This window comes from Phoxinus phoxinus (assembly GCF_949152265.1).
Source record: "Phoxinus phoxinus genome assembly, chromosome: 17".
NCBI classification, from domain to species: domain Eukaryota; kingdom Metazoa; phylum Chordata; class Actinopteri; order Cypriniformes; family Leuciscidae; genus Phoxinus; species Phoxinus phoxinus.
The window spans coordinates 22,046,780-22,073,257 of NC_136892.1; the positions used below are offsets into that span (position 1 = coordinate 22,046,780).

Consider the following 26,478-nt stretch of genomic DNA (forward strand, 5'->3'; position numbering starts at 1 on the left):
CTGGTCAAACGCGGAAATTCATGTGGCGTGCGTGCTACCAAAGTCCTTTTATATTTTTGTCTCTGGTGCTACTCATTTCTTTAGCAAAAAAAAGCGCAACGGCTAAAGCTAATGCTGCAGCTTTGGCGGTGCAGGGAAGGAGACAAGAGTCCGTTTTTTAATGGATATCAATGGAGATGGCTTCACAGCGGTATTTTAAGGCTTTGGAGGAACTATCTCACTCACTGGCTTACATGCATAAAATATGTCTAGTCAGCCAGACGCCGCTGCCATGACAACGTCTATACACACGGACATGCGCTACCGTTAGCACTTTCAAAGAAGGGAACAAGGGAACACTTGTTTTGTCATTTTAAACGCAAAGTTATTTTTACGTTTTAAAAAGCTCCTCAAGTTTCAGAGTATTTTCGACTGCATAACAGATCTTATTGTTAAACAACAAAATGTCCGTTCCTCACAAAGTTGGGACAGTGAAATCTAAACAGGCAAGTTAGCTGCTAACGTTAACGTTAACTTATGTTATCGTTAACGTTTACTATTTTAAACTATTTAAACTTTACAGCTTTGTCGTTTATTATTAATATAATTATTATGAGACTACATTTCTGGCTTAATCCATCACTTTCTATCTATAACTTTTAAAATATAATTTTAAACCTTTGGGCTATGCACTGTTGTCAAGACCATAAGGTTGATATGTATCTCTTAAAATACAGGCAACAAATGTTAAGGCACCTGTGGCAAAGGTTGTCAAAGCTGCTGGAAAGAAGAAGGTAACTTTCAAATCACTTTTCATCCAGGTAGAACTGAATTAATTGTCACATATCTTTCAAAAGGAAATTAGGCTTAACCTCTTTTATCATGTAGGATGAGGAGGAAGCAACAGACACAGCTGAAGGAGAAGAATGGATGCCAGGGAAGACTCTTGTGAAGCCTCCGGATCAGCTGGACTTAACTGAGGAGGTGTGTAAACCTGGAGAGGACCTGTGGTCTGACCCTGCTAACATAATGTCACATTATAGTGATGTTGGGATACTTATTTATACATGTTTCTGTTTCTTGTATTCATAAGGAGCTCAATGAAGAGATTACCAGAGTACTAACAGCAAACAATCCAAATGCTCCACAGAACGTTGTCAGATACGGTTTCAAAGTAAAATACTGCTGCATCTCTACAACTTTTTGAAATTGTGATCCTTAACCATGATGATTTCTAGTCATCGGCCTAACAAATGACTAAAATCTATTGTCTTTTCAGGAGGGTTGCTATAAACCTATCATCTTTGTAGATCAGATGGCTATTCACTTTGAACTAGAAGGGAATCTTGTGCACAAGGAATCTGATGAAGGTCGGAGATTGATGGCTAAACAAGCTGAAAGGGAAGAAGGCACAGGAGCCGAGAAGCTAGACAATGTGGCCAAAGCTGGAGAGAAAGAGCGGAAACTCACCAACCAGTTCAACTTCAACGAGAGAGCCTCTCAGACACTAAACAACCCTCCAAGAGTAAGAGGGTTATGTTATACTGACCTTTTATATGCCATCTGTTCATTACCACGTAGTCATTTAGTAGATGTTTTTTATCAAAAGTGATTTGCTATACAGGTTTAACAAGGGCAAAATGGTGATTGCTCATAGTTTGTAAGACTATAGAAAGACTTTGTTAGGATTTCTGCATTTTCAGTTTATGCAAAAGCACAGTTTTTTTATTTTTATTAAAATTATGTTTTGCAGGATATAAGTTGTCAAACAGAGCCTCCTCCTCGTGCAAACTTCTCGGCTACAGCCAATCAGGTGAGAAAATGTTTGGCTTTGCTGGTAAATGATTTTGAGGAACTTTTTTGTACTACACCTGCAGTAAATACGGATTCATAAAATATCAGCAAACACTGCTCTTTCTGCAGTGGGAGATCTATGACTTTTACGTTGAGGAACTTAAGAGACGAGAGAAAAGTAAAGAGAAGCAAGAAGGTCAGGTCCTAAATAAGGAGGAGGACAAAAGCAAGAAGAAAATAATTCAAGCAGAGACTCAGGTAGCTAGACAACACAAATGATCTGACACAGATTGTAACCAATTACATACACAATAATCAAGACAATTACATATGTTTACTTAGTTCAATAGTGTGATTGATTTGTTTGAAGGATTGAGTTAAAGTGGGAAAAAACATGTTGTGCTTATAGAGTGATGACATAACCCAACTAGCTCATGCGGCCAAGATCATTGAGCGTATGGTGAATCAGAATATATTTGATGAGGTTGCACAAGGTAATTATGAAAAATATTTATTTTTACTTCTACGCCCCTTTATTGTGGATATCTGACTGATCGACAGATATTAAAAAGTGTTCAAAAAGAGAGCAATTTTCTGATGTAAACAGCTTTATATTCAAATCTCAGATTTCATGTACTTTGAGGATGCAGCTGATGAATTTCGAGGAGAGAAGGGCACTCTTCTCCCGCTGTGGAAACTCCAGTATGATAAAGCTAAAGGTCTGTCTGTGACTGCCCTCTGCTGGTGAGTTTCATACTTTATTAAAAAAATGTTTTGACTAAAATAAAAATCAATTATTTTAATGACATCTGTATTTATTTATTTCAAGGAATCCCAAATACAATGATTTGTTCGCTGTTGGTCTTGGGTCATGTAAGTTTGCTATTTACTTTGAAAGTAAACCTTAGACAAGTATTAATTTGTAAGCATTTGAAATGTGTTTTATCTTACCCCTCAAGATGAATTTACCCAAGAGGAGCGTGGCATGCTTCTCTTTTACACCCTGAAGAACTCCAGTTACCCAGAATTCATCTTCAACACAACCTCAGGCGTAATGTGTGTAGACATCCATGAACAACTGTCCTACCTAGTGGCTGTGGGTTTGCATGACGGTTGTGTTGCAGTGTACAACCTAAAGAAAAAGAGTGATCAGCCCGTTTATAACAGCACAGCCAGCTCCGGGAAGCACAGAGGCGCTGTGATGCAGGTATGGATGAGGATATATATCATGGGTAAAAAAATAACAGTAAACCATCATTATTCATTACATTCTGTATTATATGACAATGGAGCTGTATATTCAATATAATGGTCAGAATAAAATACTATTCTTACTTGTTATATCCAGTGCAGTATTGTATAATGTGCACATTTTCTGTATGCATAGAAATCCTGGATGACCTATATTTACCAAAATGTGTTGTACACAGATTATTTAAGTTTATTTAGATAGGGACAGATACAAAAAAACATAGATAAACTTAAACAGTCATCTAATGTATGCATCATAGTGTTTTTAGCTAAAGCTTATTCACAACACTAAATAAGTGCACTCGACTTGACTTGCCACAAATAAATATGAAACTGCAATTTTTTTTTAACATTTTATTTTTTAAAGGTTTTACATTTTCCCTTTTTCTTACATTTGAACCAAAAAGAACTCAAAGTAACAAACAAACAAACATACAGACCGACCAAAGAAGAAATTACTTACTATGTCTACAATGTGAAGCTACCATACAATGAATCATGTTCCCTAGACACATACTAAGTGAAATAATTATATATATTTTATAATATTAATGGCATCTATTTATCAAAGAAAGTTTTCCATTTCTTCCAATAACTTTCCTCTTTTTCTGGAGCAAAACATTTTCTCCATGTTGTATATTTCGTTTGTAATTTCTATCCACTGCGATGAGGTAGGAGGGTCTGTGTTCAGCCATTTGTGTCTAATGGCCTTCTAGCTTGATGCTTGTAAGATTTGTAGCAGATTCTGCCTTCTTTTCTTGTCCCATTTGGTATATTTCCAAGTAAAACACAGAAAAGGTCTCATCTAGTTGTAATCCCAATATCTTTTTTATATATCTAATAATATCTGTCCAGTAGAGGGCGATCTTAGAACACCCCCAAAAGATGTGAAAATGCCCTGCTGATTTCTCTCCACAGTTCCTCCAGCAATTACCATGTTCAGAGTTTTTAGTCTGTTGTTCTTTGATCTTTGGAGTAATGAAGGTCCGAAAACTGCCATTTTTAATATACTCTTCTGATGGAATTTTACACTAAATTAGATTTTTTTTTTATTCCCTTTTATATACAATTCAGCATACTACATTTTTAATATCAGATGTGAGCTTGATTTTAGAATTTTCTTTGATTTTAGAATTTTCTTTCATGTACCGGTAGTTATGTCCGTAACGTCACCCCATAATGTAAAATTACATAATGTAAAAGTGTTTACAAGTAACAAAAGAGCACAAAATGTTCATTGCATGTTACATTAATACACAATTTACATTTAAAAGTTAACATTGCACTGAAACGTTTGGACATTTGTGCATCAACATTGTATGTGTAGCATAAACATATCCTCTAAAACGTTATGGAAGTTACTTGGCCCTGGAATTTACAGACACATTTAACAAGAGGCTTCATTTATAGAGCTTTGCTGTTAACGCTAAGTGTACAAAATGCTCTGTCATCCTCTTGTTAATCAGGAAATTGCCAAATGATACAATTTTGTTGAAAACTTGGATCTATATATTCCTTTTTTTTTGCAAACAGTAGAACACAGCCATTTTAAAAACTGCTTGTATTGGCACACACCTTATATTTGATGTAACAAAACAGCAAATGTCTATAAATAATATAATGATGGTGACTTATTGAGTGTGGTTACATACAGTAAGTATTAGCTAGACCTAAGGTGAACATTTTAAGAACATGTCTATTTATGTGTCCATTTTTTTTTTTCCCATGGTAAGGGTGACCTTTGCACGGAATTGCCCAATTATGGTTGCATAATGGTTACATAATATACACTATTTTTAAAGCTACTGTTCAAATGTTTAGGATCAGTTAGATTTCACTCCAATCCACAAAAATATTAAGTTGCACAACTGTTTCCAACATTAAGTATATTTCCACCAAATCAGTATATTAAAATGATTTCAGAAGAATCATGTTATGCTGGAGATTGGAATAGTGGCTATTAACGGCTGTTTAATATTTTTAATAATTTCATAATATTACTGTTTTACTGTATTTTTGATTAAATAAATATAACCTTGGTGAGCATAAGAGGCTTCTTTCAAAAACAATAAAATATCTTACCGACCCCAAACTTTTGAATGTTAGCGCACTTAAAATAGATACAGATTTTTATCCAGCGCTTGTTGTGTGATATAGTTTTTGTGTTTTATTGTCTTCATTACAGGTGAAGTGGCAGAAAGATGATTTGGACAGTAATCACAACTTCATCTCTGTGTCCGCTGATGGACGAGTGGTGTCTTGGACTCTGGTAAAGGTACAGAAGGAAATATCTAAGTGTTGATTCTAAAACAAGTCATTTTTGTAAGAGGTTAATTGATGCCAATCATTTGGATTTCAGCATGAACTAGTCTTCACAGACATCATTAAACTCCCAGCCACGGACAAAGTTCCTGATGACCTTAAGGATGTCATTGCTACAGGTATGAACCACATTACCACTGGTCAGATATTACACCTTTAAGTATTTAATACATCACAGTATTGGGACAAAGGCTGTGCTATATGTTGTGCCTTCAACCCCTTCAGCTGTGACTATATTTACAATATATTACAAGTCAAGTCACCTTTATTTATATAGCGCTTTTTACAATACAGATTGTATCAAAGCAGCTTCACAGTGATAACATGAACATAATACAACAGTTTGTTTCTAGAAGAAAATTGCGTCATCGTCCACCTTAAACAAGGCAGATCAATAATATTGTTGAATATTAAATGTCTCCAACCAAGCAAGCCAAAGCCAAGACAATACAAGAAATGTAATCAGACACAGAAATCAGCAATAATTCACTAATAAAACAACTTTCCCCATATTTTATGCACATAGTATTAGATGTAAAGATGTTTTTTCGGCCGGCCTGCACATTAGCATTTACATTTTGTATGACAGTGTTTCATTCTTGGTGATATTTCACCTGTTGAGAGTCGATGGTAATTCAATTTCACCATAAAATGAATGTACCGTAAATTTAAATTAAGTTAAGTTAAATGTTTGAATCTGGTTTTAGCTTCTTGTCAGTTCCATTTATTTTCAGATAGTTTTTTAGAAATCAGACAGAACAGAAAGAAACAGTTAAAATGGCGAATTGAATAAATGTGCTAATGAGGTAAAAGAAATTGCATGCATTAATGTATTATCCTCACTGAAGATATTTTGTTTGTGGTTCTAGCTGGAACATCTTTGGACTTTCATAAACAAAAGGACTACCATTTTCTTGTTGCCACTGAAGCTGGAAAGATTCACAAGGTTATTTATATTTTATATAATATATATGTATATTCCGCATAATTAACAAATGCCCTGTGAACATCTTGTTCTCTGAAGATCTTCAGTCTTGAGTCATCTCATTATTCTTCTGTGTTTGAATCTGGGAGTAGTACAGTAGCTTGTTGTGTTTGTGGTGGTTGACTCCCGCTGGACCGTCACTGTTTATATAATACCCCTGTCATCAAACATAGAGGAAGGGTTCTTATTGGCTGTCTGTCTCTGCACTGCTATCACAGCAGAATGGGCGGCAGCAGCTAATAACATTCCGTCTCTGTCTCTCTTTCTTTATTTGTATTTTTCACGCTGCCGGCAAGGGGTAGACTAGCATTCAAACTATTCATTTTGACAGACCAGGCATAGTTTTGTTTCTCATACGTATGCTACGCTTTGTTCCGTATGACTTATTTTATTCTAAATTACAAACATCACATGCAAACACGTTTCTCTCCTATTGACTCCAACATCCCTCCACTTCTACAAAACACACTCACACATGTTTACTTAGCTATCTAATTGGGGACATTCCATAGACTTCTATTGTGTGTATATGCAGTTAGTTATAAATACAAATTTGCCTCAGAAATATGATCAAGTAGGTACACACGTACACACACACACACACAAATTCTGTTAATTCCACTTATCAAACCAGAGGTATTTGCCATGTGCATGAATTACGGGTTCTATGTGGCATGCTAATGCAACAGCCCTTAAAGATAAACAGACGCTGAAGGATTTATGATTTATCTTCTCCCTGACATTAGCAGACCTTCTCTGTCTGTAAGCAGTAAGCCTATCACACATTCCCACAATGCCCATCTTTAATGAGAGATTTAAGGTCAAAGCACCAAGACGCACTTTCTACTTTTTGGCCTTCATATAAAAATGGCATGTCTCTACAAAATCAGTTGAGCACAGGTCAACTAAAGTGACTCACTATCAGAACGCTATCTGATGTTGCTTTCTGCTGTATTCTGATACTTACTAAAACCTGCTGTCCTGTTATACAGCCGTGGCAAAAAGTATTGTCAGTGACAAATTTTGTTTTGCAAAGGTCAGTATTTGAACATTTTTTCACATGTTTCTATGGTATACTGGACAATAATGATTAGCATTTAATGCGTTTTTAAAGCTTTTATTGGCAGAAAAAAAAAAGAGTCAATATTTACAGTGTTTGCAATTTGCTCTGGCATGCTGGATATCAGCTTCTGGGCCAAATTCTGATTGATGGTGATCCATTCTTGCCTTATTAGCGCTTGAAGTTGATCGCAATTTGTGGGCTTCTGCTTGTCCACTCACTTTTTGAGGATTGACCACAGATTCTTTATGGCAAGGGTTCCCAAACTTTAAGTATAATATATCTCAAGACCCACCAAAATATTTGAGATTAGAAAACAATTGACATTACTGTAAGCTTAATTTTAATCAAAAGTTTGATTTGACAGAAATCGAGTATTTAATAAAAAATAGTTTAACTGTAAAATTTCAATACTAAAATTTACGTTGTTATTTCATTATTTACAGATGGTAAAGAGTATATGGAAACATGCTCACTCAAGTCTGGTAATGATCTGCTATGATGATCTGACCATTTTTCCCGTCGATAAACTAGCAAAAGTTGATTTGGACTCGCCCTAAGTGTAATTGCGACCTGCGTTTTGGACCATGCGCTTAGATCGTTAAAATAGGGCCCTGTGACGTCCTGACGCCTTCCTCACTGCAGTTGAACCTCTCTCCTTGAAGTTCTTGATGAGTGCAATATTCTTTGCAGCTGTAATATTCTTTGCAGCAATTTCCTTGCATGTGAGGCCTTTTTGATGCAAAGCAATAGTGGCTGCTTGTCTTTGTTTGGAGGCAACCATTGCTAACACAAGAACAAAATGATTGGAAGCACTTTCTCCTTACTAGTACCGGTACTTGTTCATACTTTCCCATGTGGTGATGATGTGATTAATAAAATGTTGTTAGCTGGTGAAATTTGTGTTTTTGTGAGAAAGTTTGGCCAATGAACCTTTTTGCAAAAACAATGTGAATCAACACCACAAAAACTGAAGATGCAAACTTTGCAAAACACACAATTTATGTCACTGCCAAAACTGTTAGAGGCCATGGCAAAACAGCAACAACTGCTCTGGTTTGGGCATATTGTTAGAAAGTATCATGATTTACTAAGAAATGTATGGCCAATTACATCTTGGCAGATGGTCTGAAAATGCCAGGCTAGCTCTGTTGTGATGGTATAATTCTCCACTAAAGGGGATACTATACAAAAAATTATGTTAAAACATGCTTAGATCTTTTGCCTGCCAACATAAGGTTAAGCCATATTTGCACCGCAATGCAGTAAATAATGTGCATCTCCAATTGGCCTTGTGCAACTCAAATGGTAGCCCTGAAAGAAGAGATAAAAGATTAATCTTCGGATATAATGGACTACAATAAGCAAGCCAAGTAAACCAGAAACAAAACAAATTCCAGATGGTGTAAAGGTGAGCTAGTTTTAATCTAAATCTTATCTAACTCACTGTGGCTGATGTTTAAAAGAAAAATATTTTTTTTAATGTCACTACTTTTGCAAGAGTGCCGATTTTTAAATGTAACCAATAATGAGTGTATGTTTGTCTTTCACAGGGCTCCAAATACTATTCTAGCAAGTTCCTGGAGACGTATGATGCACACTTCATGACAGTTAGTCGTGTGAGGTGGAATCCCTTCCATCCCAATGTCTTCATCTCCTGCGGCTGGGACTGGATGGTGAAAATATGGGATCAGACAATTAAGTATGAGCACCAGTCCCTACAGCAACAGCACTATATCTACTGGCAGTATAATTTAGGCAGTAGCTCTCCATTAAGATTAACAGCTAACATTAACAGCAAGCTAGGCTGCCATTGGTATAAAGTAGAGCCTTACAATGTTAGAAATGCCACCAAAATAAATAAATAAAAGCCCCCCAAAAGATATGAATTGCCCCTATATGAGGTCTTGGTTAAACTACAATAAAGTCTCATTTGTTAAAATTAGTTTATGTATCTATTAACTAACATTAACAAACCATGAGCAATACATTTGTTACTGTATTTGTTATTGTTAGTTAATAAAAATCCAGCTGTTCATTGTTTGTTCATGTTACTTCACAGTGCATGAACTAATGTTAACAAATACAACTTTTGATTTTAATAATGTATTAGTAAATGTTGAATTTAACATTGACAAAGATTAATAAATGCTGGAGAAGTGCAGATCATTATTATTTCATGTTAACTAATGAAGTTAACTAATGCTAACAAATGTAACCATATTGTAAAGTCTTACAGAGTTCTTTATTTTTATTTTTATTACATAATGTAGTTAAGCAATTTAACACAAGCCACAATATATTTTCATGATTTTAACATGATTGCAAATGTGATATTAATTTTATACAATAGTTTAATAAGCAATTTTTAGACACAATATTGTCATTTTAACTGTTTTGCTCTATTTTGAAAATGAAATATAGCAACAAAACAAAACAGTTGCTTCTCCCAGCAACATTCACATTTGAATCACTTACTATACTAACACTTGCCTCCACCTACTGGCGGTTTTAGTTGCATGTAATGTACATAAGAAAGTATCATTTTTTTATATAAAGAACTGTGTTGTTCCAAACCTGCATGAGTTTCTGTATTCTGTTAAACACAAAAGAGGATACTTTAAAGAATGTTGGTAATCAAACAGTTGACGGTAGCCACCGACTTCCATAGTAGGAAAAAAAGATACTCTTTTGTGTTCAACAGAAGAAAGAAACTTGAGGGTGTGTAAATGATGATGATGATACAATTTTCATTTTTGGGTGTACTATCAAGTAGTGTTTATATGCAGTATCCCTAAACTGCCAGCAGAGAGCTCTTGTGCCTTACAGGTCTTAGGTCAGCAATCCATATCTGTCTGTTGTCTATCGATCTGCAATCACAGAATAAGCAATTACAAATGTGTTAATTTAATAGAAGTTGACTTTACGGTATACTTTTCCAATCATACTCAACTTCTGTTATATGAACACATTTCTAAATATTCTGCCATTAAAATAATTGAATACTTCAGGACATAGAGCTCTATGGCAGTAAAACAAACCTGGATAGACAACAGATTTCACAAAAGGTTGTTCAACATCTATGACTTCATGCTTTTCACAGCCAACGATTATTATTTTCCCCTTCAGTTTGTAAAATCAAACACAAATACTTACAATGAAAGTCTATAGGGCAAGGTATTCCAGGGGGTTTAAAAGCTTATATTATTGTTAAAGCATTTACACTACTGCATTATATTGATCAAAAGTGACAGAAAATACATTTCTGTTTCAAATAAATGCTGTTTATTTTTTCAAATGATCAAATAATCTTAAAAATGAAGGTCTCAGATATGATATAAAGAGTATTGTCATGTCTGGTGCTCAGACAAACTCCAGGAGATAAATTCATCTGTCACCTCAAAATGAGAAGCAGACTCTTTTTATTGGGATTATGTGGAACTATTGATTCAGACCCCCTTCCCTTTTTTTCTTAGTGATTGTGTGACAGTCTTGCCTGGGGAAGTCCTGATGAGGTTTTTAAAGATGTCTCACTGTTATATTTAACATCTTTAGACATCAGTTACTGACAACATTTGAACATTAGATGAATTCAGAATGGGAGCAATGTAGTTTCTGTTAAAGTTTTGTTTCTACTGAATAGTAGCTTATCTGAAGTATTCTTCATACTATGTCTATGCATGTCTCTCACAGGTCTCCCATTTTCACTTTTGAACTGAAAACTTCAGTGACAGATGTGGCCTGGGCTCCATACTCCTCCACTATCTTTGCTGCTATCACCAACGATGGAAAGGTAAACAGACAACTGACTACTCAAATACAAACACAATGGTAAAATGTGGCTTCAAATTCTATTTTAATAATAATAACAAAAAATAATAATCCATCCATCCGTTCGCTTTTTCTAATAATAACTATTATTAGAAGGCCCCTTTACTAGCCCACTAATACAGTACCTCCTCCAGAAGCAACCAACCGATTTCCAACCAGTCTCAGTTTCAGTGAGATAAACTTCGTAACTGCATGGCACACAGTGCACGTCTTATTGTCTGTCAATTGTGCATAAAAATCTACAATCAACTTTGTAATGTGTGATTCACACACAGGATATTCACACGCACTTATGAGGGAATTTAATGATTGCTAATAAAACACAGTAGCAGGCTGACAGTGGGACGTCTTCCCAACAGTGCTTGACTGCACCTGTAAGCTCCAGCACACACAAACACTCACGCTCTGCTTGTGTGAGTCAAAATCCACGACTTCTATCCTGTGGCCCATCATTAGCAATTAGTCTCAAATCACACAGCTGGTCTCAAGCACTTGTCTAAGGCTGCTTCAGGCATCACCTGTCAGTCTCGGCATCTCGAATGGTTTGAACTGCCGTGCCATGGCGGCTTTTTGCTGTTATTTGCTAACACCGTTACTCCGACAAGCTAAATTACACCTGCCCGCTACAGGAAGCCCATTACAGCGTGATCCAATAAAGACCACACTCTGTTCCCCAGCAAAACCAAACAACTCGAATGCTGCTTTACAGCCATTCCAATGTTACAATGTGTTTATTTATTTATTTACTTACTTTCATTTATTTATTTGTATAAGGAAGAATATCCTGTGCTGTTTTAGATTGTTATGTAGAAAATAAATATGTTGGGTTGTCGTATTCTAGAAACAAACAATAATGGTAAACATACACTCATTCAACCAAAAGTTAAATTATTAATCGATATGATAATAAGGTTACACTATTTCGATTTAGACATTTTAGACATTCTACTAACTATAAGTAACTTATCAACTACATGTCAACTAACTCTCATTAGAGTATTAGTAGACTGTTAGGTTAGGGGTTAGGGTTCGGGTTAGTAGAATAAGTTGACTTGTAGTTGCCAAGTTACTTATAGTCAATAGAATGTCTGTTGGGGGACCAACAAAATAAAGTATTAGCAAATATTAAGCAGACAGTCTATTAATACTCTAATGACAGTTAGTTGACATGTAGTTGCAAAGTTACTTATAGTTAGTAGAATGTCTAAAGTGGACTATCGAAATAAAGTGTTATCGATAATAATAATTATAATATGAACATGGGGGGAGGGGGCTATATTAGTCAGGTCCTGATTGAAACTGTGACTGTTGCTGTTATCATTAATGTAATAAAAACAGGAAAAAAAAGACAACAGCACTAGTATTGCTATGGGCCCTGGGGCCTCATTTGTAAAACGGTTCTACATTTGATCTAATATCATTTTCAAATGTGTGTACTTGTGATTTAGAGAAACGAACATAAGCACAAAAATGTGCATACATAAAATGTAGCGCTAAACACTTTTCCACGTCAAAGACCGTTTTTATAAATCTGAACGTTGTCTGGATTTTAGTGTTCGCACACTCTAAGATCAAATCTGTGTGTATGCACGTTTTATAAATGAAGCCCCAGATCTCTGCTGCCAGTGGGCTGCCTCAGCTATTTCTAAATGCTATAAATACATTAATTACAGGCAAACCTACAAAAATAAACATTGCTGACATATCTTGAAATGCAGACCAAAATGCTCAATTGCTAATCTTTAAAGGGGCTTCCTTCCTTCAAGCTCTTAGCTCCAAAGATGTTGTGTTAGATTTGGTGTTACTCCTGCCGTTACAGATGGCATCATTAGTCCTGACGTGGTGTGTGTCTTCTGCATCGCTGCGTCAGCTGCCCAGAATATCATTGGTCTGTTAAGATAGATTCGCACTCGCTGACTAATTATGAGCCAATCTGCTTGACAAATATTTACTAATGAGTATCCAAACCTGTGTTCTGTGTCTCCAATCTCCCATCTCTGTCTTTCATCTGCCAGAGCAGAGACCATGCTTAGGTGGGCAGCATGATAGATGATGAATGACAATGAGGATGATGGGAAGTATAATCACCCATCCCTCACTCCCTCTTCTCTCTGTATCATTTGGATTTTTCCTAGTGAATATTGCAGAAGATGAAATGCTGTCATTCACAGACTTCATCTGTCGCCTAGGGCACTGTTATCCTCAGAGAGACTCATTCTCAATCTGCATTTCTGAAAGACATATACATTTAAATATATTTAAATAATTTATTTAATTATACATTTAAATATATATATTATTGCATATTTATACTACCTCGCTATATGCATACAGTACTATCACACATTAATACGATCCTACACAGCAGATGGTCTGCATTCTTACACCTCCACAGTCACACGCATTCTTGTGCTATACATATGAATATATTGAAATGCAAGCACGCATACACAAACTCAAATGCATCTTAGGGTTTCTGACACTCAGAGCCAAAGCAAGAGAATAAATTATAGAGGTGCTAATGTCTGCTTCACACTGAAAACATCTAAACATAAACTGATGCCACACATATATTAATGACAAAGACTAAATCTTCCTGTTCCTCTTCTATTTTTCTTTCAGGTTCATGTGTTCGACCTCAGCATCAACAAATATGAGGCTCTCTGCCAACAAAAAGTGGTGTCCAAGAAGACCAGGCTCCTGCACATCGAATTCAATCCTGTCAATCCCATCATCATCGTGGGCGATGACCGCGGCCATGTCATCAGCCTCAAGCTCTCGCCGAACCTCCGCAAGAAGCCTAAGGTAAGTGATGCACTAATATTATGTATAGCCCTCCAATGAAATCACATGCTTAATCGATCAGTGCTGTTTCAATCACTGCTGTGCTGAATATTTCATGTGCTGAATTGCTATATCTGCATCTTTGTGACCGTTAATCAGGTAGCTCCACCCCCAAACTCACGCCATTGGTTGAATCAGACATTTTTAATTTACACTCCCAATTGTCTCTGCACATTTCAGCAACCAATAAATTATACATTTCACCTTAAATGTTTAATGTACACTGCTGTTCAAAAATATTTGGGGGATTTGGGGGCTAACTGTGTTTACTAGCCAAAACTTGACCCCTTGCCATATATGACCTAATTATCCTGATTAGATTTCCCAGTTTCTGTATTTGCTGTAGTCTGTCTTTAATACATGCAGCCCCCTTTTTCCTGCTTTATTTGATCTTTTACTATCAATTCATCTATATGTTATTTTAATTGGTTAGTGGTCTATAATGGATCAGGTTATTCTTGTTAATATTGTGGCACCCGTGTGTGAAAGTACTCATCGCCCACATTTGATCATCTTTTGTGTTCTTCATAATTTCCGTTCTGCATCTAAAGAAACCAACACGTTGACTGATCATGTATCGAGCCCTTTAGCTTATTAAATAGTAAATAACAATGGCAGCTCGTAATTAAAACATTCCGGCAGTTTGTCTGTGACAGCTTGACTTATGAAATGTTTGATTTGTTGTTAAGAGATTTCAATCGACGCCAGTGCTTAGTGTGGACATGTTCTGTTTGTGATTATATTTGATTGACTGAAATGATTCATTTTAATGATGCACAGTGTCACAGGTTGAGTTGCTGTCCTCTAATGCTTTTGATAAGTAAGAAGCTGCCATGGCTGTGCTGGAGAACTGCTGGAGTGCAATGTGTTTTAATATGACTGATGAGCATCAGTAACACAACGCATTCAAGGTCTCCTTGAGTCATTAATCACCAGCTTTCCTCAACCTAATGTCATTATTACCTCTGAAAAAGCACACTTACTCCCCTGATGCAGTGGCTGATCTTAGATGGCTGGGCTAATGAATTTAAAACTGACATAAATTTCTGTTTTGCCTCATCAAGAGGCTGATTTGCATCTGATATTAGTGATTATTTTTGCACAAAAATAATAATAATAATAGTTTCCAAACAGTTTTCTCCCATTTTCTATTGTTCAGGCAAGTCAGTTCCCCGCTATATTACTGATCCCAACCCCCAAAGACGTAAGTTCTACACTGGGGAAGAGCAAATATATGTAAATATTCAAAACTGTTCAATTCAGATTGTCAAAACTGCTAAATCAACCTATACATCATTTCCCAAACACATTGTAAGTCTGAGTAAATTGTAGAGACCATAAGAGCCAAAGGATTCTGTGATGTGCTTGTGCTTACGATGCCTTTGGTTAACTGTGATCTGGCTGATATATTGCCAGTATTGAAGGCAAAACAGGGGCCGTTTACATTCTTCGGGAAGTCAATATGAAAGGATTACTTATAGCTGTCGCTGGATATTAAAATGAGGTAGGGTAAATTATTTGAAATATATATTTTTTATTTATTTATGAAATTATTTGAAATATCTTATATATATCATGTTTCTTCATGAGCAAACATAGAGGGTGGATGACACACACTTCACCTTAATACAAATCAAATAGTTCAAAATAGTATCACAAAATAAAGGAAACAAAAACAAATTCTATAATACAGACCTTTATGAAGGACTGTGATGATATTGATTATTTGGATAAAGTGCTTGACCTTTTCTGGTTTCCAGTTGTGCTAATGTGAGTATTGGTCAGTGCTCACTGAAGCCAGACATGTATACCTGTCTACATGTTAAAGCAATAGTAGGACCCATGGGGTGGGCGTCTGAAAAAGTGACTGAGAGCAGCATGTTCCAAACTCAATAGAATCAGTCAGCGGTTTCCCAGGTCAGGACACTATACCGAAACACACATTTCTCCTCACATGAGCCTTCAAAATGCTTTTTTCCACCATGTCTATTTGTGCCGGTGACTTATCAATCACAGTATCCATAATAATCCTGTAGTCAGTCCCCTATTTACAGACTGTTTTAGATTCACCGCACATATAGTCGGGTCAGTATTCTTTCCTGAGCCCTCAGTTTGCTGTCTCAGCTGCTGATTTATTTTCTAATCTATTTCAGTCCACAACAGTCAGCCACTTCTCAGAAAACTCTGCAGTTTTGCATCAGACATTGACCACAATTACAATAAACATTAGAAGTCCTCTTGGCAAGAGAGCCACTTAATAGCAATGAAATCTTCCTCTTCACTTACATAAGAACTCTCCGGTGATTCACAATAATCTGCTTCAGATGCCACATTCATTAGGAAATGAGACTCATTTCTGCAACTTCATAAGTAATATCTATTCTGTATCAGAATTAATGAAGAGCTGTTTATATACTGTATACACACACAACCATTTGGGGGTCTGTAAGCAAAAAAAATTTAAAAATATATATATATATATATTTATCTCTTTCTCTTTCATCTAGGCTGCATATGAACTAAGAGAAAAAAAGAAACGTCCCTTTTACAAGATACTGTATTTTAAAGATAATTTGGTAAAATACAAATATGCTTTACAGATCTTTATTGGAAAGGGCTTGAACAATGTTTTTTGAACATGCTTGTTCAGTGAACCATGAACAATTATTGTAAATGTGCCTGTGGAACAGTCCGTATGACACTAACAGTTCACAGGCGCTAGACGTTACAATTCTAATAACTTAGGACACTAAAGAGAACTTTTTTACTGACTCTGAAAAACACCAGAAGAAAGATGCTTTGGGTCCCTGATCACCTGTGTGAACATGCCATAGTCCTGCTGCAGGAGGCATGAGGACTGCAGATGTGAACAGAGCAATAAACTGCAATGTCTGTAATGTAAGATGCCTAAGACCGGAAAGAGGACAGCTGATCCTCCTAGCAGTGCCAAACTACGTGTTAATATGTCTCCCCAAATGTGTTCGAGAACTTACAATGTCTTGGTATAAGAGTGGAGTAACATCTCACATCAAGAACTGGCAAATCTGGTGCAGTCCATGAGTATGAGATGCCCTGTACCCAGGGCCGGATTAAGAGTTCAGAGGCCCCTGGGCACAATGATGTTTGATGATCATTTTTATTTTTGGGTAACTATCCCTTTAAGGATGAGCATGTTTACTATTAGGGCTACTGTCTCTTTAAGATCTGCCCGCGACGAGTCTACACGCAATTGACAAGCAGATTTTTTTCTTTTTTTTTTCTACTGTTCTTTCACTTTAGACATAACCAACTTTGTTTATGTAAACCTTGTGTGTATTTGACAGTATTAGAGCAATAAGACTCGAAAGATAACTTAGTCCAGTAACAGGCGCTGTTAAGGCCTTTTTATGCTTCTCCGTCAACTCCACGCCGTAGCTACGCCGTCACTCCTACGGCGTCGTGGCCGTTTTATGGTTCTGCGTCGGGTTGTGTTGCATCGCGGTGCATTTCACCGCCAGAACGCTAGGGGGGTGGGGGTGTGACCAATCACAGCCCTTGTGGTCTGCGTCGCCTCGACGCGTAGTTAAAATTTTTTGGAGGTGCACGTCGAGCTACGGCGGAGGGGTTCGCGTCGATGCAGAAGGGTCTGCGGGGGTACGCCGTCGATATGACGCAGAAGCATAAAAAGGCCTTTAGACAGGCTTTTAGTGCATGTGCGCGTCGGCGGGTGTAACGTTATTGCGCTCAGAAAAGCGCCCGTTAGAAAAGCACATCAGCAGCGAATGACATGTTTAACCGGCAAGGCTTTAAAGCACATGCAAATAATTAATTTTTATGAACTACAGTGTCCCGTTCCTCTGCATTTCATGTGGATATACGTCGCGCTGTACAGTATGTTGAGACGGAGGCGCCAGAACTGCAAACTCATAGAATGCACGATCCTACGATATTTCTTCAAAAGCAGATCGTGGAGACATTTTAATCATAATATTTGACGGTGCCCAGGGCCCCTTAGATGTCCTGGGCCCCTGGGCAATTGCCCAGTTGCCCTAATGGTTAATCCGGCCCTGCTGTACCTAACCATTACGTGCTGTTCGTTTGGGGTGGACACCCAGGATGTTTGGTGTATCCACAGACCCCAGACATTAAAATGTGATTTTGTAACATAATACAGTGTGTGTGTGTGTGTGTGTGTGTGTGTGTGTGTGTGTGTGTGTGTGTGTGTGTGTGTGTGTGTGTGTGTGTGTGTGTGTATTGAGTATTGATTTTATCGCTTCCCCATTCATTTCCAATGTGGGGTCTGGGGAGACCCCGAACATCCTGAGTGTGACTTTTTTTTTTCCACAGCAACATTTAACCAGATATCATTTCAATTTGATTTGTTTCAATTTTTGTTTGTAGAGCTAGCAAGTGTCAACAAAGTCATTTAGGGCCATATTTACAAACGCTTGCGGCCATAGCAAACAGTTATTTTTGTGGCTGACCTTTTTTCATTTTCATTTGCAAGAGTTTTCCTTGCAGACGCAACATTTATGGGAGGAGAGTATTTGAATGGATCACGCAAGGTGATTTACTAAGGTTTCCGCTAGTCAATTTACTGGTATTTGTGCCATGATTTAACGTCCAAAAAAGGCATGCTCTCACACTAAGTTGCCCTGTTTAGTAAATGTCATTTAGTTGGAGGGAACCTTTTTTATTATGTATTATTTTACTTTATTTCAGCAAAGTTAATTGTGGGTCACCAGAGACTCTTAACAGCAGCTGGTGACCACACCAGAATACTGACTGCTACTTTTGATATTGTTCAGCGTCTCAGTTGTTGAATATTTTATGTCCATTCCAATATTGACACAAGTTAAGGCATTTTCTGAGTTTATACATATTTGTGCACCTCAAGGCTGAACATTTTCCAAGCTAATGAGGTCAACAAAGATGGTCTGAAGTTCTTTTTTTTTAGCTGTTATATACTGTATATTTTCCTCTGTTGAAACTAAGGCAAAGACTAGCATGAAGACAAGTTCTCTGGAGCAAAAAAATATCCTGTCTTTCCCTAAATGCTCATTTGATTTACATATCTCACTCTCACACAATGTTCCCTAACTGCGCTCCTTGGTTAGGATTTGATGGATTGTATGAATAGATGTAACCTTGGGCTACTACTTAGAGCTCTTTGAAGATCCCTCCACTACAGCTCGGTGGATATCTGAACATTAGCATTCTGTTGAGCAAATTTAGCAGATGTTCTTGCAGTGATTACCAGACTCATGATTGCTGAAATTTTGCCTAATGATTGACAGGAACTGGAGAGTGTTTAATTAGTGCAAGTGAATTTTTCTGTTGAGAAGCTGGTCTGGTTTGGTTTAGTTCATTACGGTGTTGGTATGGTCCGCATACATAGTGATGTTTGATTATTCTCCTCTGAGGAAATAATGTGTCACTGTAATCATCTCAGACAAATGTCATGCGAGATTAAAGCGAGTCTCTGATGGTGGCGTTAGCGGGGTTTTTCCGCCACAGCACACAGAGGAAATAACACCTTGCTAACACCTCTCTCATTACCTCAGCCAGTCGAGATGGAAACGTTTAAATGAGAGCTTCACACTGAGAAGTGTTTGTGATTGTTACTGGCACCCCTGGGTCAGTTCTCTCACTACCAGCAGCTGACTCATCTCATTCTCTTCATTTTTCTCTTTGGCTCTGCAGGAGAAGAAGGGTCAGGAGTTGCCAAAGGGACCGGAGGTGGAAATAGCAAAGATGGAGCAACTGTTGAGCTCGCTGAGATGACCTTGCAAGAGTAAGACCAGGACGACTGCAAATACAGATATATTTTTATACAACAGTTCTTTCTGTTTCTTGAATCTGACGCGCCTTTTCCAGCCATGCGATATTTGCGCAGTAACAGCACTCAAACCGTTTCACCGGTTGTATTACTCTGCTTGCGGCGACCGTCATGGCGGTCGACCAAATCCACCATATTTTTAATAAATACTACTGTAACGTTAGTTGTGTCACGAAATGTTTTTAGGCAAGAATGTAGTTATTTAGACATCTAATATGTGACTAATATATAATCTTAGTGCCTATTTTACGATCTGTTGAGGTGATTTCGCGGATGCGAGCTCCAGGCCGCCAGCGACTGTTCCGCGCTCATGTACCCACAGAGAACAACGTCATCTCTGCCAGTCCTTCGGGAATTTGCCGCTGGCTCTTATGTAGATAGTGATTAAACATGAGATATAATTAATTTGGGGTATTTCAAATGGGCGATATTTGGTCTTATTATTCTATTACTTGTTCCAGATCAAATCGATTTTGGTTAAGGGGAAAATTAAGTTTCACTATATTTCACTTGAATCCTGTACTAGAGTGCTGCTTGTACGTTTGACTGAATTGTTTGCTTGTGTTTATTTCCTATTGTCTTTTATAATGGCTTTTGTTGTTAATTTAAAAATGGTTGTTCAATAAATATTATTCTATATAAATAATATGCCGTATTTGGTACTGAGAAAGGATCGTGATATGGACTTCAGTGAAAGTTACACACACACACACACTGTATTATGTTACAAAATCACATTTTAATGTCTGGGGTCTGTGGATACACCAAACATCCTGGGTGTCCACCCCAAACGAAAGTTACATTATTACGCTGTTAGATGGCAGCAAAGATTATCTTAATGATTGAGTCAGAACAAGGAAGTTGTTTTTAGCGCTGTCATGGACTCCGACGAACATATCATATTATTGATTTACTCACGTGTGCCGTCGAACTGTTGTATAAACGCAATATTACACTCGTAGCCGTGCGATATGGCTGTATATCAGCAGCACGTTGTGATTACTTACGGCCGAATCACAGCCGCACTTATGTGTTACTCGTGTGATATTGCTCATATATATATATATATATATATATATATATATATATATATATATATATATATATATATATATATATACACTCCTCTGGTGCTGTATTTAAACGGTTGTCTAGAAATATGAGGGTACCCCAAAATAGTAGTAGGCTGTGCCTATAAGGTAGGTCATAACTTTACAAGATGTTAAAAAAGACCAAGATTTTGTATGGATATTTCAATATTTATTAAACAATCATGATCTTAATCTATACCATTTAATTTTCTCTGATATTCTCAGGCAGTTGCGTGCACAGGGGAGGAGGGAACCCCCGTTTCACCCCTTCCCCGCGGAGGTCTGTGCATGCCACTGTTCTCAGCTAAAGATGCTAACATGTTATTAGTTTACTGATCCCTCAGACTTGTTGCATAAGCAAACAAACAACCACAATAAAACATGCATTTTGTATTAAAATTCCTCTTTCAGACGCAAAGCAGCACAATTCAGCTCTTATTAAAATTTGATTCTCGCACTTGAGCTTTTATTTGTATGCGCATGCTAATTAGTGCAGCGCGATTGCTAGCTGGTTAGCTGCAGGTGTGGGGTTTCACTGATGCCATCAGGCACTACTGAATGACTCTAAAGAGGGCATTGAGAGTCTCTTTACCTTTATATAAAACACTCAGGCAGAGTGTTACAGTGTAAGAGAGCTCAGGTACAGTCCCAGCAACCCACGCTCAGCCAACTCACTCCTCATCCGAGAGTGTTTTTACATTTTGCCCCAATTACGCGGCAGGCCTCCATGAATATCAAATAAACATCTATGAAATCATGTTTTAAAAACACTTCTAATTCATGACAATCCATGTCGGCTAATCCGCGATTGATCGTTGCAGACAGTACGAAATGTAAACCGCATTCTGTTTCCATTTTTTCCCCTCATGCCGTCAGCAAGTACCTCTGTTCGTTCCTCTGATGTGCGTTCTCTAGAGTCAGAACCGGGACGCTCTCCTGGCTGGAGGGAACCTTGCATGCTTTACAGAGGATCAATATCAGAACCAGTATGAGCAGAGCTACAAGGATGTTACACACGATGGCCACCACTGCGGCGGTGGACAGTCCCGTGGCAGAGAGGGAGTCTTCTCGGTCACATAGCTGCATCGCTGACACAGAGACAGCCTCCCTCGGATCAGCTGTCAGCCCCAGAAGATCTGTGACCTGTGAAGCTCAGCGCTTCAAACCTTACTCGTTGATGTCACCATCACTCTGCTGTCATTATTATCTGTCACCCAGGGGTCCTCTTGATCGTCTGATCCTGTGTGAACAAGTGCGTCCTACTCTTCACATCTCTTATGTTCACAGATCAAGGATAGACTGTTTCAGTGTTGGAGGAAGACTTTGAAACTGGTTTGATGATGGATCAAGAGTGAAGCCTGAAGGTGGTGTTCGGTTTGAAGAGCTCGCTCTTTAAACGGCTTTACATCGCTGTCATTCGCTCGTGGACTTTTTTGTATTTTTTTGCTCTTTTCTTTGGCTCAACTTTGTTCTGTGAAGTAGGTGGTAATGCAAAGCAGAGTGGTTTTCTTTTAGATGAGATCTTGGATTACATCACCATCATTCATCTTAGGCTTTCTTTCCTATCTGAAAGAGAGAACATTTAAACAGGTATCAATACTGTATTTCACAAAATCTGGAGGATGAAAATGCGTTGATCACTACACACTTATGTTGTCAGCTTTTTTAATTTTGTTCCAGTTTTTTAGTAAAGGTAACATTATTCACAGTAGAGTCAGCAGCGCGGTAAAATAACTGCCTTAAAATCTTGTTCCTTTCCTGGTGTGCTCAATGAAGCCTTCCCGAGCTTCTGCCCGATTACTGTCTGTCTTAGAAACTCCCGTCTGAATGCACAATGGATTTGGCATTGCTTTTAGACACACACAGTCTTGCACATAAAGAAGTCTACATGCTTATGCTCTACCTGAAAGTCAATCCTGGTAAAATAACATAACATTATTGGAGGATGTGTTGAGCCTGTAAATGATTTCTCTTCTCTGTTGCTCATAGATTGTAGTGGGAAGTCCTAGCAGACTCACTCCTCCACAGTTCAGCCATGTAGAGAGGGGCACAGAACTGTGCACTATACAGTGAGTGTCTCTGAAGAGGGGATCCTCCTCCACAACCACATTTACACACATACGTTTACATGAATAATTCATTCCCTTCGCTTTAAACATGAAGTATATCAGAATAACATGATGGTCAAAGTTATAAAAATCATTTACTCACCCTCATGTCATTCTAAACACTTTCTTTTCTTTCATGGAACAGAAAATATGATGTTTTGCTAGGGTATCGGGTGCTCTAGCACTGTTTATTGTGTGGCTGGTCTGCTATAAATATTTCTCGCATTTTTTAGCTGGTCTGCTTGTTGTCTTGGAGCGCTCGTCAATGTCAAAATCATTGAGATGGCCAATCAACAGGCTTTAGTAAAGCGGCCGCTTTAGTTTAACAGTGAAACAAGAGTGCGTGGTAATATTTAAGTAGCTAAGCTTTTATTATTTGGCAACTGCTTTACGATAGTAATACCCAGTAATACAAACTATTAAACTTTTTTTTAATATCAAATTTCGCACATATTGAATTGAAAATATGCTATAATTTACATGATTCATGCATTGGTATAACTTTTTTTTTTAAAGTGAGTGGGAGGGTGTGTATGTGTGAAAAATAACATTACGATGTCCAAAAATCTATTTCAATAGTACACCGAGTTTATTTATATATACAGAACTCATGTTTAATGTGATAGTTTCATCCTTACATCTACTATAATACAATATGTTGTTAGTCCCGAGATTCTTCATGTTATCGGTAACCAAACAGTTGATGGTCCCCATTGACTTCCATAGTATTTTTTCTTTTCATACTATGGAAGTCAATGGAGCCCTGGATACCGACATTCTTCAAAATATCTTCTTTTGTGTTTAGTAGAAGGAGGAAATTCATACAGGTTTGGAACAACTTGAGAGTGAGTAAATGATGACAGTTTTAATTTTTGGGTGAACTATCCCTTTAATGTCCATTGACAGATTGCTGTAGTGTCTCAGTTCAAGCGAAGCGGAAGTGCATGTGAACCAATAATATAATCCGCTTTACTACTAGTTATACTCGATAGTTGTAAAAATGAGCTCAACCTGGTTATTTACTTAACCTGTTCCTAGGTATTTAATATGTAAAAACATCATGAGAACAAGATATGACAGCCCCTATTTAAATGTTTATAAAATAAAAAAATTGGAGTAGAAACATAATTATAAAGTTATCATAAAACTATTGTGTGCAATTTAAATGTTTGTATACAAATTGCTTTAGAAAAGAGACTTTTTTTTTCTTGAGAAAACTGACATGTATGCATACTGTACCTGATATATATCAAAATAATCAAATCAAGATCGGAATTGAATTAAATCACAAGCTTGTAAATCAAGTCAAATCATGACATTTTGTCAATACCTAGACCTATTTAATAGTGGTTTTAAATATTAGTGTTCTTATAGATTAAGTGAGCATTAGATGATAACAAAGGTATTCTAATTGTAAAATAGAGGAAATGAGCACGCACAATTTAAAGGGCACCTATTATGGAATTTTGAAATTTACCTTTCATGTAGTGTGTAACATAGATCTAAGTGAACAAAAACATCCTGCAAAGTTTGAAATATGAAAGTGCACCGTATATAAAGTTATTGTCTTTCAAAAGTAAGAGTCGACTCTGAGTCATTTTTATGAATCGTTAGAAGACCGAAGCTTTTTCTCTGACTAGATGACGTCAACTTGTCAAGTTATTTGAATACGATACGCCCACTTATTGCGCTCCAAGGCCAGCAGGGAAACATCATGGCGACGAGACGCTGTTCTGAAGTGCGGCTCAAAAGCCAACTTTTTTCATCTGCCCAAGGAGGAGCATTTGAAGTGGCTACAATTCACTATACCACAGAAGTATAGTCCGAGCCTTGTGCTTTGTTCGCGTCATTTTGAAGACGATTGCTTTTTAAATGCAATCAAACTTGATTCGCGAGCCGGCTGATATTGAAGGAAGGTTCAGTTCCAAGTGTATTTGCATCAGCTTCCTCCTCCGTATCACAACCTGTAAGTGTTATTAATAATTTTTGCTTTTATATTTTATGTAGCATGCTTAATAATTATTTTGTTTGTTGTGTACGCACCGTTTAGCTTCTAGGTCTTCAATGGCAATTGTATTGAGATATGTGAAGTGTTTGTCGTTTTTTTCGGGGTTGTCTAAAGAATAGAGTAATACCTCGTAGTAACGTAACTGCATTTTTTTTGTGTGTAAAAACGTGTTTATGCATCGGGCTAATGCAAACAAAGACTGATTCTGCTTTTACAATATGAACTCTGGGCTATGCTCGCTAACATAACATTAAATTATTTATCTTATTTTTCGTTTTTTACTACAAACTATAAAGCAGTGGACTATAATCATTATTATAACACAATTTAATTGATAAAAGCATCATTGTACTCCGTGTTAAAAATAAGTATTATCTCTGTAAACACTGCTGGGTCATCTGACCAATCGCAGATTAGCGTCGCGCATAGGAGGGGTTTGGAAAAGTGAGTCGTTGAACGAATCATTTGGGAGTCGGTGAGCAAATCAGGTAAAAATAAATGCATATTATACGAAAACAAAAGTGTTTTTTGTCATTGCATGCATGTAAAACTGTTGTTGGGGACTCCCACAACAACATTAGGAACATTTTAAATGTCATAATAGGTGCCCTTTAATATCCAATACAAACCGATATCTATAAATAAAAAAATCTCTAATATAGACCGATAATCACTATATAGTACCAATATACTCTGCATACGCATTTTTGGATCCCCTTGTATGCTTTCTTTGTATAGGTAAAAAGCATAGTGAGCCGCCTTCAAAATATCCTTGTGTTTGACAGAAAAAAACTCTATACTAATAATACTATACTAATAAGAACTGTAAATACCAAAACACAGACACACAAGTCAAGACTGACACAGGTCATGCTTCCCTTCATGCCCCAGCGAACCCATCTCAGATGGAAGTGTGTCTAAAAGGGGATAATAAAAAGATGAGAGCACTGAGTCAACCTTCCGTCCAGTCACACAAGGAAAGAGAACAGCGAGGTCTTTATTTTGAAACGCCCATGAATCACCTGTCTGTCCTCCGACCCAGCAAAGCTGTAAAGAGCTGTGTATGTGTTTACAATGCTTGGAGGAGGCTTTGCTGCCTCGCTGTAGGGAAATAATGGTGGGATGCCGGAGGTCTCGTTTCCAGGCGAAGAAGAGGGAGAGGGAAGGAGGAGTCATGCTAAAAAGCTGTCAAGGGCGAGTGTAACACACAGTGTGTAATTATACAGGCCCCATAAAGAGTCTGTTACAAAAGTGCTTGTCAGCCATACACAATGACTTTTACCCGAAACCCACCCTCGACGAGACTCACAAACACTGCCACGCAGCATATTAAAACAGAGATGCTTCGAGAGAATAGCAGTATTATTCTGGGTGTCATTTGAGCAGA

At 37.4% G+C, this 26,478-nt stretch overlaps 1 protein-coding gene across 2 annotated transcripts; it reads left to right on the plus strand.

The window, feature by feature from the left end:
* Positions 1–20,537, plus strand: dnai1.2 (dynein, axonemal, intermediate chain 1, paralog 2). Of its 2 annotated transcripts, XM_079586809.1 has the most exons (18): positions 1–485; positions 717–773; positions 868–963; positions 1,073–1,153; positions 1,259–1,504; positions 1,733–1,792; positions 1,903–2,031; positions 2,183–2,267; positions 2,400–2,517; positions 2,603–2,646; positions 2,733–2,980; positions 5,210–5,299; positions 5,384–5,465; positions 6,216–6,292; positions 8,945–9,093; positions 11,085–11,184; positions 13,845–14,027; positions 19,749–20,537. In XM_079586809.1, the coding sequence occupies exons 1-18, from the start codon at positions 444–446 to the stop codon at positions 19,827–19,829; spliced, it is 1,968 nt and encodes a 655-aa protein (XP_079442935.1). In that variant the 5' UTR covers positions 1–443; the 3' UTR covers positions 19,830–20,537. The 2 variants fall into 2 exon arrangements, with proteins under 2 accessions (XP_079442935.1, XP_079442936.1); XM_079586810.1 differs by lacking the exons at positions 13,845–14,027; positions 19,749–20,537 and adding an exon at positions 13,238–13,357 and having other exon boundaries at positions 133–485.
* Positions 20,538–26,478: the final 5,941 nt, after the last annotated feature.